This window comes from Mesoplodon mirus (genome assembly GCF_964341445.2).
Source record: "Mesoplodon mirus genome assembly, chromosome: 12".
In the NCBI taxonomy this organism is placed as follows: domain Eukaryota; kingdom Metazoa; phylum Chordata; class Mammalia; order Artiodactyla; family Ziphiidae; genus Mesoplodon; species Mesoplodon mirus.
In genome coordinates this window covers 102,600,228-102,612,991 of record NC_138988.1, presented here as the reverse complement: position 1 = coordinate 102,612,991, position 12,764 = coordinate 102,600,228, and the positions used below count along the sequence as shown (strand labels likewise).

At 47.2% G+C, this 12,764-nt stretch overlaps 1 protein-coding gene across 7 annotated transcripts in view; it reads left to right on the top strand.

Annotated features, from left to right (window-relative positions):
* FARS2 (phenylalanyl-tRNA synthetase 2, mitochondrial) overlaps positions 1-12,764 on the top strand; it is a 379,330-nt gene that overhangs the window by 261,924 nt on the left and 104,642 nt on the right. The window contains exon 8 of one of the 7 annotated variants that reach the window (XM_082638485.1): positions 7,198-7,374. The exons of 5 other annotated variants lie outside the window; for them this stretch is intronic. In XM_082638485.1, the coding sequence (XP_082494611.1) occupies positions 7,198-7,282 (85 nt within the window). In that variant the 3' untranslated portion in view covers positions 7,283-7,374. Of the gene's footprint in view, positions 1-7,173; positions 7,375-12,764 lie in introns of those variants that run through there. One more of the 7 variants, XM_082638484.1, reaches the window with a different exon arrangement.

The window sequence follows — 12,764 nt, the reverse complement described above, 5'->3', positions numbered from 1 at the left end:
GAAATGAAGCTGGCGTGGGTGGAGGCTTTCAAGGTGAAGGGGGCCTGAGAACCAGGGGGATTTGGTCCGGTCAGATAGGGCCTTTGTCTTGGCAAGTGTGCGTCTGGCACAGGGGGCTGCATTGAATCAAGCTGGTGCTTCAACAACTCGGCACGTGTGAAATATAAAATTAATTGCCCGGCCTCATATGTTTCCGTAGGCTCTAGGATAAATAAACCACGTGTTGTAACAAAGAACATTTTCCATGCTCTCATTTTTTAGTGCCATGTGGCGATAGATTGTCTCACACTTCATTCAAAGAGTGAGGCATTTTTACATGTTTTTTACTCACTAGTTAATTGGAATTAGGGTGTTGCAAGGAGGCCATCCTGTTTTCAGGTCCAGCTGTTGTTTTAAATGAAAGCTTCATGGTTTGGTGGATTGAGATGAGGGTGAGTTTTCGTGTAGCATAGAGGTGGGGAGACACAGGATGAGAACGGGAAGGTTTTCTTGGGGGTTACTTGGTGCCCTTAATTCTGACTTTTAATGTCATTCTTATTCCCACGGCCACTCGCTGTCCTCAGAACGCGTTTCCTGCTGCCCTTTGTATCGAGGCTACAGTGTCATGACGAGAATGAAGTTAGGGAAGAACACGTCTGGGCTGCAGTGGCCCTGCCACTCACCAGCCGTGTGACCTTGGACAAGTCCCTTAACACCTGAGAACCCACTTCCTGGCTGTGAAGTGAGGGGTGGGATCATTCTGTGTCCCCGTCCACTCCAGCCTCGCCAGGGCACCTCTGCTTTAGAAAAGAGGAAGCCTTTTAAGAAGAATGCCTAGTAGGGTTTGGATTATGAATCTGTTTACTAAAACTAGTATGGTTTTCCTAGCTCCTTGTAACTGTCTTCAGCAGAGATACCTTGGGAGGAGAGAGGAAACCCCCCATGTCTCCATTGCTTGCTGCCAGTGTTTGAGATGTAGGCACAGAACAATGAAAACACGGACTCCAATGTACTTTTGGTTTGGTTTGGTTTGGTTTGCTGCGTTCCTCACCCACAGGTAGCAAGGGTACAGCTGTTCTCTGCGGTAAGCTACTCTTTTACCAGGGAGGGTCTTTGCCCTCATCCCATTCCAAGCAGGGAGCTTGACTCTGGTCCTGCCCACCTTTTTCCGCCTCCTCTTTCCTCCTTCCTGTTTGGGACCAGCGTCTTCTTATTCATCTTTGTACCCTTAGCAGAGTGTTTGGCACATAGCAGATCATCAGGATATATTGGTTGACGGCCTTGGTTCGAAGTAAGCCAAGAAGATGAGAAGGAATACTGGAAATTAAAACTGAAATTTAACATAATCAGCCATGTCCTCAAAGTAAAATGGAATTAACATTACAAGGTAGAAAAGACAGAGCGTGCATCCGTTTACCAGCTGGACCTGCGTGAATGTTGATTAGAATTATCAGGGAAGTTTCGGTGCTTGGTTGATGGCCTCTGATGTCTGTATCACCATGGAAAATGTATAACTTATTCTGTCAGATTCATCCCAATCACTGCCTTCTTCATTTGGAAAGTTAGAGAAGCTTGTCCCTTTATATGTGAGGCACCGCACGTGAATCCAATAGAATAAGAACAGGTTCCGGATAAAGCCTGATGCTTCCCTGTGGAGGGGCAGGTGCTGAGATAATGAGAATTAAACGTGGGTAGAACACAAGCACGTGCTCTGACCTCCATGGGATCACCAAGGACGACCCCGCCGCACGTCCCCAACAAGCGCGTGACCCCAACAAACTGCCGGGATCTCCCCCTTTCTGACACTCCTGCGACTGGCTTGTAACCTGATGGTTAAGAGCTTGCAATCAGGAGCCAGAAAGCCGGGTTCAAATCACAGCTCTCTGGGGAGCCTCCTCCTCTCTGGGTGGGCGCTGCCTCAGGGCCTCCCCCTCCCCTCCTGGAGGACGGGCCATTCACAGGGTGAAGGGGAGGAGTATGTGTCCTTCCTTGGTTCCTACTTGATGAGCTCCAGAACTCCTTACCCTCCTCTCTGGTGCTTTCTTTCTTAATCTTTGCCTCCACCCTTTCTCTCTCTCTCTCTCTCTCTCTCTCTCTCTCTCTCTGTCTCTCTCTCTCTCTCTCTCTCTCTCTCTCTGTCTCTCTCTCTCTGTCTTTCTGTCTCTCTTTCTCTCTGTCTTTTTTTTTTTTTTTTCGGTATGTGGGGCTCTCACTGTTGTGGCCTCTCCCGTTGCGGAGCACAGGCTCCGGACGCGCAGGCTCAGTGGCCATGGCTCAGGCTCAGCGGCCATGGCTCACGGGCCCAGCCGCTCCGTGGCATGTGGGATCTTCCCGGACTGGGGCACGAACCCGTGTCCCCTGCATCGGCAGGCGGACTCTCAACCACTGCACCACCAGGGAAGCCCTCTGTCTTTTTTTTTTTTTCTGTCCCTCTACCCTTCAAATAATTCAAATCCTTTAGGTTAGATTTTGGGGTTTTCTTTACCCAACTCTATTTGAGGTATATCATTCAAGTCTGCTACCATTTAAAAATTTTCTTTATGACTTTTTTTAGTTATATAAAAATATTCTTTATTAGCATGTTCAGTGTCTAAACAAACACTAAGATGTTAGTTTAGGGATGAGAACTTGGAACTGCCCTGCTCTGTCCCCAGGGCCCAGAGAGGCCCTGGCACTTAGTGGGTACCCAGTCCCTCACTGCTGAGCAAATAAATGCTGTATAAAATAACGTTGTCCTGTAGATTCATGATGTCTGTGGGTTAATAGTCAGGGCTGGGATTTAGGAGCGCCTCATTATTCCATTTCAACGGTCTTATTACAAAATGTCTTAAAAAATCACCGAAGCACACCATGTCCCAGTTTGTCAGAGGGTTAATGTCTGTCATTACGACGGTGCTTGGTAAATCTCCTTGAATTAATGAGTCTTACAGAGTCCTGGCTGATGTGAAAAGGTATATAGTTATAGCATCTGCTTGTTCTGTGCATATATCTCTCATCCTTGCTGTACATCTATTTTAAGGAACATTTCTTTGGGTGCTGTGTTTTTTTCTATTTATGTCTTCAGCATAAAAATATAAATAGATCGTTTATCTCCGGTATCCTTCAAGTAGCTTGCATCACTTCACGCTTTTACATAACCAAAGTTTCTGTCCCCGGTCTACATTGTTTGGGAAATTTGAGTGGTTGGGAACAGCCCTAGGAACCCGGAGGCCAGCTTCCAGGGCCCCCGAGGCTCCCTGTGGGGCCGGGAGCTGTGCGCGCTGGCCTCCCGCCTCACTCCTGGCTAACACTGTACAGGACAGCCGTGCTCTTCACCCCGCCTGGCGCCTGGCCAGAAACCATTTAAAGATAGACATGATGTTTGCTCCTTCCTGTATCCTCCACAAAGTATAACATAACTCTCTAAACACAGTTGATGTTTTAATAAATCTTCAGTGAATTTGTGACATAAACATTTCTTTTTTATTAAGGTATAATTGACATATAACATTATATGAGTCTCAGGTGTAACAGAATAATGATTCAGTGTTGGTATGTATGACAAAGTGATCACCACAGCGAGACTAGTTCACATCCGTCATCATACATGGTTACAATTTTTTCTTGTGCGTAAATATTTCTTGAATGTGATAATAGCAGGAAAAATAAAACAGGAGCTAGTGTTTATCAACTGTGCACTGCTAGATATTATAATTAATGTATAATACACAATATCTCATTTAAACCGATGGCAACTCAATAAAGTGTATGCGGTGACTATTACCATTTTATAGATGAGAAAGCAAGGCTTGGAGAACTTATGTAACTTGCCCAAAGTCCACACAAGTAGTAAGTGACAGAGATTTGAACCCCAGCCTGTGTGATTCTAGAGCCTGTGCTCTTACCCACTTGCTATAGAGAAGTGATTGATCTGCTCGGGACCCATAGGGCAAGCTTGTCAAACAGGGTCTAGGGTTGATCATGAGATAAAGTGATGGCTGTTGGTGCGTGAGACTTAAAAGTGTCCCCCTCTTGCCTTTTTGGTAAAAAGACCCCAGACATTTTCTGAGAAGGAGTTTGTTGGATCTCCCAGAAATCTTTTGATCACCAGAGGAGGTGACAGTTGGCATCCTTATGCCTAGGCCAGGGCCCCACTGTTGGGAGCCATTCCCTTCCCTGTCAGCCACCCTTTCAAACTAAGGGCAGAGGGCAGAGCCTGGGCTGTGGGTAGGATGCAGGGAGTGACCGTGGAGGGCGTTCAGGACACGGTGTGGAACGGGGAGTGGCAACAGCAGACGCCAAGAGTCGCCGGAATCTCCCAGGGCTGGTAGTTTTTAGGCCGGTGCCGATTTCAGGGGGCAGATCTCCAGCACTCAGCTCTGGATGGATGAGACCCCGTGCTCCTAGGGAGAGGCGGTGAGCTGTCCTGGAAAGGGCTGGGCTTCAGGATCAGGCAGACCCGAGATCAGGTTCTGATTTCTTTTCTCACTGGTTTCGTGAACTTCAATAAATTACCCTCTCCTGGTACTTCAGTTACCTTACCCAGGGCGTACAGTTAATAGACTTTTGATTAAAGATGGCAGATTGAACACAAGCCTTAACCCCAGTTACCGCTCAAGATGCTATAACAGTAACAGTAAAGGGTTTGGGGGTTTGCTTTCTTTTGAGGTGTAAATTAATCAAGGACCAAGTGAAGGGGAGGCTACGTCAGCAACGTAATTTTGGAAGCTGAAAAGCAGATGGTGAAGTGGTAGCTACTTGAAGCAGACCCAGAAGTGCCGAAATCCATGTGGGCAGTGGGGAGAGTCAGGATGGAACCCCACTTAAACTAGAGTGAGCCCCAAAGGTGCAGGGATCAGAAGTACAGTTTCCCCTTGGGGGCAGGGTAAAGGTGGAGCTGAAACAGAGCCGTCAGCTGAAAGTGTGCCGAGAAGCAGAACCCCAGGTTTTCCAGTTACTGACAGGCCTTCATCTTGGTAGAAATCTGAAGGTTTATTCCCTGGAGAGGACAAAGCAGAGAACCTCCAGTATGGGGGATGAAGTGAAAGTTTACTAGCTGGATGTTGAGACCCGACTTCTTCCCTGTCTCACCTCCCTGGACACCGGGCACTGGGGGATCTCACCAACCTGTGGGAAAAGGGCTTAATATACGGGCATCAGGGGTTCCCCAAGAAACGGAGCATGCAGATTACCCTCCAGCGAGCCCCAGCTCTCCACGGCGCGAGCACCCAGGACGCCAGAGACTCACTCTGAAATGTGAGCACACGTCCGAGAAATAACCAGGCATTTCCAAAGTAGGACTAAAACCAAACAGGAAATGCAGATCGCAGGAAGCATAGACTGTGGAGGGAGAAGGAGACATGAAAAAAAGAGCTTGCCCTTAACATCCTCAGAGAACTAAGGGATGAGCGTGAGTTTAGTAACGAAAGCAGAAAAGATTCTCCATACGATGGAATACTCAGAGAGCAAAAAGGAGTGCTTGGAAAGCAGAAAAGTGATCACAGAAATGTAGAAGTCAGCAGAAGGGCTGAAAACTAAAGCTGAGTTCTTCAAGAAAGAAAAAGAAAATTTTAGAGAAAACATAAGAAAACTAGAGCACGATGCAGGAAGTCCAACCACCAAAGAAGAAGAGAGCAGAGGAAAGAGAGGGCAGGAGCCCCTCAAACAGATAATGAAGGAAAACCTCTCAGAACTGGAGGCTGTGGGTCTCCACATTGACAGGACTCCCTGAGCACCCAGTGCAGCGAGCAAACGAGAGCCAGGAAGTGACGACGATGGAGGGACGGGGGTGGGAGTGGGGGGACGGAGTGGGGGGGGGGCCTGACGGGGGGAGGGGGCGGAGCGGAGCGCCTGGGGGCCTGACGGAGTGACGGAGGTCCAGAGAACAGCCTGGAAGCTGAGCGAGGGAGAAAGTGAGTCAGGAGCTATCAGGGCTTCACAGGTCCTGGCAGCAGCCCTGGGGGCCAGAAGAGCAGTGCCTTCAAAAGCTTGAATGAGGGCTTCCCTGGTGGCGCAGTGGTTGAGAGTCCGCCTGCCGATGCAGGGGACACAGGTTCGGGACCTGGTCCGGGAAGATCCCACGTGCCGCGGAGCAGCTGGGCCCGTGAGCCATGGCCACTGAGCCTGCGCGTCCGGAGCCTGTGCTCCGCAACGGTAGAGGCCACAACAGGGAGAGGCCCGCGTACCGCCAAAAAAAAAAAAAAAAAAAAAAAGCTTGAACGAAAATAATTTTCAACCTGGAATCCAGTGCTCAGCCATACTGTCCATCAAACCTGAGGGTAGAAGAACAATACTTTCCGAATCTAGAGGGCAGGCCCACCCAAAATGAGAGGTAAGACAAGGCAGGACCCAGGAAGCAGGAGAAGAAGCAGCAGAGAAAGGCCACGGGCATCCCCAGGATGATGGAGAACGGCCATCCCCAAGCCCCTGCTGGAGGCGGTCTTCCCGAGGGTGATCCGACAGGCCGGGAGCAGATCAGAAGGGTCCAGAGAGTCTTAAGCAGGATGTCCTGAGTACCTAGTAACAGTCATCTCCGTTTATATGTACCGAGAACCCACTGTGTGTCAGACACAGTTCTAAGCGTACATGTAGTAACAATGGAATCCTGGTAGCATCCCTGTTGGACTGATGGTCGTGATTATCTTCCTTGTGCCGATGAGGGAATCGAGGCACTCGATGCTCAAATAATTTGCCAAGTTACAGAGCTAGTTAGTGGCAGGGCCGAGGTTTGCGCCCAGGCGGGGTGCACTCATAACCCGGCTGTGCGGTCCCTCCCCGCAGGAGCAGACCATTGGGAAGCACACGGTGGCAGAAACAATGCAGATGGAAAGTCAACACAGTTATTAAAGGAGGGAAAGCAAAGTTGACAGGAAAAGAAAAGTGACCACAGTCTGCTCCACGCTCCTGGGCAGCCCACCGCTCCTGGGCAGGTGGCGATAAAAGCATCTTATTCACAGATATAGAGATAAATGCTAAAGGATTCAATGGGAGGGTTGAGACAGGTCCCCGCTGGGGCACCGACCGGAGGAGTGGGCTGGGGGCTGCTGTCCCTCAGAACAAGCCTTTACAGTTATTTGGTTCTTCAAATATGTGCAGATAAAAATAAAAACTAAATTTCAGAGAGGAAGACGGTGCAGGATGGTTATAAAATAAAGCACTTTCACCTTCCTAGGAACTCAGTAAATGTTCGTTTTCCTCCCTCCTTTTTGTTTCAAGGCCCCACCTTTTCCTCCTATACAGAAATCAGCGCATGGCTCTGTTGACGGACCATTTTCCTCTCGAAATTGCCCAGCTACCCTTCAGTCCTTTCACCGTCTGTCACTGACATCCAGCAAAGAAAAGTGAGGGATTCTGTGGACAGAGACCTGTGCTCAGTGCTTGTTAGCATCTGTGGGCCTCATGGGCGCCTGGGCCAAGGCGCAGCAATGCCCCGGATCCAGGGACCTCCGGCCTTGATGGGCAGGGCGTTAAGAGCATCTCACTGTGTGTGTATGAGGAACACGTGTCCAGGGCTTTTCCTGACTGGGGGTAACAGACAAGCTTCCCCCACACAGTCTGTAAGGAAACGATGGTGTCAAAGGTCCTAACAGTTTCTGTTTGGGCCCCTCAAAGTAGGGCAAGAGGCCAGCATCTTAAAAGGCAGAGTTTTGGGTTTGTGTGTGTGAAGGAGAGAGAGACAAAATGTGTGTATTTATAAAGCAGGCCATATGCCATTTGTTCAATGCAATATGCATTGTATTTTTATCTCTTCTTACCTCAATGATAAGGAACGCCTGCTGATTAGTAAATCTAGTCATACATCTGTGTATATCCACATATATCTATATTAATATCGAGGTTTATATGTTCATAAATCTATTTAAAAATGCTTTTCACTTGTGACAAAAACTTGGGTATTGGTAAATCTGGATCCTCTTAGTGGAGGGTCACTCTTATTTTAAGTAGTTCTTTCTATATGTGGTAATTAGGAGTTTGAAAAAAGGAGTATGTTGATTTGCTGTGATCTCCTACTCAGTAATCCAAGTGACCTTGAGATGCAAATCCTATCTCTCCTAAAAAATTAGAGAAAACATGCTTCACTGATTCAAATCTACTGGTATTTATTGAGCACCTACTACATGGAGGGTGCTGGGTTGGCTGTGGTGGATACGATGATGGATAAGGTAGGCTCAACCCTTAGCCTCTTATCATTTATTTTAGGGAGGAAACTCATACGAATGAAGTGATAGCAACACACATCTGAAAAGAATAGCATCTGAGAGGAATAAACAGGCCCCCCCGGGGGGCTCAGAAGGGAAAAGATCTCATTTCGAGGATCAGGGTGAGTTAAGTCTTAGGGAGTTGCCATGTTGTAGTGATAAGCTAAACACGTCTCCAGCCTCCTCCCAGGCGTTCATTTACTTGTCCCACAAATGCGAGTGTCGACTCTGTGTCGGGGCACTTTGGGCACTGGGGTTGCAGCAGTGAACAAAGCCCCCTTGATGGCGAGAGCAGCCCAACTGGACCTCCTTCCATCAGCGGTGTTTAGACAAGAGTTGGAACAGGGTAGATTGCACCTCCTCTGCTCTGACTCTGACTTGCGTTCCAGAGCGGGTCAGAAGTTCCCTGTGTGATGCACACGTGACATTAACCTTCAGCAAGGCTGGGCAGTCCTTGCCGGCCTCCAGGCTTGGCTGACATAGATGCTCGTATGTAAGTACAGGATCAGTGGCACCCTGGGTTCTCTGATAGCATCTTTGACATCACTGGTGGAGTGAGCAATGCCATCAGATTACAGAAGCTCCTGGTCCGGCCCTTTGGCCATGGAGTCAGAGTCCGATTAGGGCCCTCAGGCCTTTAAGAAGAGGCAGGAACAGGCAGATGGTGAAAGCCAGGGCTGCCCCTGCCCGGCTGGGTCATAGGAGGGCAGGATCTGCTTTGATGGGTCATGACATCCTCTCCTGGACCTCCCTATCTCCATGTCCATGTGTTTCCTCCTGGCAGATCATGGGTCAGCCAGCTCTTTCCCAGTCCCTGTCTTCAGAGTCATTTCAGAGAGATTAAGTCAGAATTTCACAATGCTTTCCTGGAGTTGCTATTCAAAATATTTAGCCTTCAAAGACAGATGCTGTCAGACTTATGTATACTTTGTGAGTAATAGCTTGGACTGCGTCAGTTGCCCATAGAGTCGGGGATTAACCAAAGGTTTGGTAAGGGGAACCCTAAGACCAAAAAGGTTTTAAGAGCTGAAATTCTGTGAGGGTGGACCCCAGCCACTGGAGACCGGCAGAAGCTATTTACTTACTTCCTGTGCCTCTCGGTGTGGCGCCCCCCCCCCGTCCTCCACTGTGCCTGAGACCAGTTCGTGGGCACATTTTAGCATCTGTCATTCTAATTATACACTTTTCTCTCACTGTGTCTTTCTAGCCAAATTTAGTCTTCCTTAAACCCCACAGAGCTGGAGTTCCGTGTATGTGATGTGGGAACATCCTCTTTTACCATTTGAGTGATACTCCTTTTCATCTTGATTTATGTTTTTCACTCACTCACGTGCTCAGGATCTCACCTTTCACTATGTAGGAGGTGTATTAACTGCTGTAATAAATTACCACAAATTGAGCGGCTTAATACAGATTTATCACCTCACCGCCATGGAGGTCAGAAGTCTGAAATCGTTTCCCTGGACTACAGATAAGCTGTTGGCAGGGCTGGTTCCTTCTGAGGGTCCGGGGGAGACCACTCACTACCATCCCTGCATCTAGAGGCCGCCTGCACTCCCCGGCTTCTGGCTTCTGGCACCACATCTCCTGTTGTCTGTGACCCTCCGGCCTTCCTCTCATGATGACCCTCGTGATCACACTGGGCCCACGCAGATGTGCACACCTCCCCATCTCAGGCTCCCTAGCCCCAGTTGCAATTCCCTTTTGCCGTGTAAGGTAATGTATTCACAGGTTCCAGGGATCAGGTGTAGATAGTTTGGGAGGACTGTTCTTTCGCCTACCACAGAAGCTAATTCTAAAATCTTTTAAATCAGCTGGTTGTTTCTTTTCCCCTCCTCCGTCCCTAAGTAATTATGGGCCAGGTTTTCCAAATGCGTAATGTACTTTCAGGTCATAAGTTAAGAGATTTTAGAACACTTCTATTAATTCTTTAAAATAGTTCAGAAACAAATCGGCTCTCTTTGAGTGAGTGGGAGTTATCACTGTGAAACTTGAACTCCCAAGTGTACTGGACAAAATCCTAGGGAGTCAGAACCTGGAAAAACCACTGTCTCCACGTGCTTGGAAATCGCCTTTTGTCTCTAAGTAAAACGGAGGTTGAGGAAGAGGATGGTGCTTGGTTGTTCCGACACTGTCACTGTCACTGTCGTGTGGTGGACTCTTTCCGTCTCTGGGAGCCCCCGTTCCTGCTCACAGCCTCACTGCCCTTCCCCGTAGAAACCTGGACCCTTGTTCACGTACACGCTCCCTCCTCTGTCTCCAGGCTTCCGTCTGCCGCCCGTCTACAGTCGGACAGCGAGCGTGTTGTAAGCGGGAGGAAGTCAGCGGGGTGGACGATGTGCTTGAGCTCAAGTGCACAGCCCACTTTCCCTTTCATTCCAGTGCTCGCCCACCTTCCAGAGCCTGGACACACCCTAGACCAGCAGCGCCTTTCTCCTTAACCTTGTCCACCCATACGGCTGCTTTAAGCCCCCGTGCGGGGTGTCCCAGTGAGAATGAGAGACGTGTGAATAGCCAAGCGTGCTTGTCTACGTCTTGGTTATCTAGCGGGGGTCACCCGATTGGCTTTTGACAGATGCCTTACTATTACATAGATACATTATAGATACTGAACTGTTACCTATTTTACGTATTATTTTGGAATATATATACATATAATGTATGTATACACATTATATATGTGTATTTTACAGGCATCGTATAGTATCTATGTATAATAATATGTAAAAATATATAGTAATATGTAAAAGCATTGAAAATTCTTTTCAGTTGTTCTCCCCTCATTCTCTTTTCATGGGATATAGGTTTTTTAAAAATATAATAAGAAGTGCCCTTTATTGTTGTACAGCTACCAGCTCCCTCTCAGCTTAGAAAACTGATCCCTGGGTCTTTTTAGGTGAAAGCCTTTATCTAAAAGAGGCCCAAGAGCTTAGATTCCACTGACCGAACACAGATGAAGGGTCTCTTGGTGCAGTAAAGGCATATTTCTACTTTACTGCACTGATCAGTTTGCCCAGTCAAGCTTAGAAGAGGAAATGACATGGAAGATCAGATGAGGGAAATCATTTAAATATTTGCCCTCCTGATAGAAGATCACTGCAGTCCGCCTCATATGGGACCCAGAGGTTTTCACCATGAAGAGGCAAGCAGGTGGCAGTGGTAACACTGGTCCTGGAGCCGTGTTGTCCTAGAGTCCTCAGTCCTTGTAAATGGGGTTCTGGCTTCAGAAGGGCTCTGGTTTATTAGTACCCCACTGGGATTTACACGCAGTTAGCTGCCTGAAGCCTCTATTGCATTAATGGTTTTTAAAAGCAGAGAATACTGAAAGGGAACACAGTTCATTTTCAAAAATTGATGTTCAGAACTGTAACTTTCAGTTTTCAGTAAAAGTTTACATTATGGCCCGTAGCTTGTAAAGGTGTGGTCTAGTCGTGGTTAAGAGTGTGAGCTGGAGGAGGGCTGCCTGGGTTCAGATCTGGGCCTCACCGCTTACTAGCCATGGTGCCTTAGGCAGGTTACTTAATTTCTCTGTGCCTTAGTTTTCACACCTGTGAAATGGGGAATGACAGTAAATAGTGCCTTCCTCAGAGTTGTTGTGAAGATTATGTAAGTTAACAACATAGAAGCATTTAGGTTGGTGCCTGGCACAGAACAAACACTCAGTGAATGTTGGTGGTTATTACTGATACTGTATCCTTCTGGGGTCTGAGGCAGTCATTTAACCACATTTCAGAAAACTAGAGTAGTTTTCTATTTTTACACTTGTTTCTTTGAGAAATACTTATTACACAGCATTTTGTTGTCATAGTCATGATGGCATTTACATTGTATAAACTGGAGGCAAGTTGCCAAGAATTTTCCATTAAAGAACTAGACTTTTCCAGATCAAGATAGATACATTATTAGCAAAATGTATGACTGGAATTTCTGTCAGAAATTTTAAAGGAGATGAATTTTGGGAGAAATCAAACGTTTTCTCCCCTAAGATAAAACCAAGTTATTAGATAATTTTAAATTCATGTCACATTGCATAGTCATCCTTTCCACAGATGCTGATTATAACAATATTTTATATATGCTCATACCCAATTTCAGATTTGGGTTGTTTTTTTATTTAAATTACTGTCTCCTGAGCTGCCGGGTTACTTGGCACTGATGTTAACCCCTGTTTTATAATTGTTCCCAATAATGTTTTGCAGTGTATCAGGAGACTTCCATGCACATTGCCCGTATTGGGCTATAGTTGTTCCTTCACCATGATCCTTGTGAGCAGTGCCTGATAAAATTAGCAATATGCAAGATTTCTTAAAGTCACACGTGATTCACTGTGATCAGAACACTTGCTTAGGCCCTGGCTGTCCCTGGCTCTTCTCTGCTTGTTTGGATGGTTGATTACAGATTCATCAGACGCTAGAGCCGAGAGGAAGATCTCGTAGATCATGTTGTCCTACTGTGTCATTTTACTGTTGAGGTATTAAAGCCCCCAAAGACAAGACTCTTCCAGCTGAGACTAACCCTGTTAGTTCAAGAGCTGTGACTAGACTTTGATTCATCTGGTAACTAAATTAAAGGGGTTGAGAAAATTACTCACATCTGCTCAGCACAAAG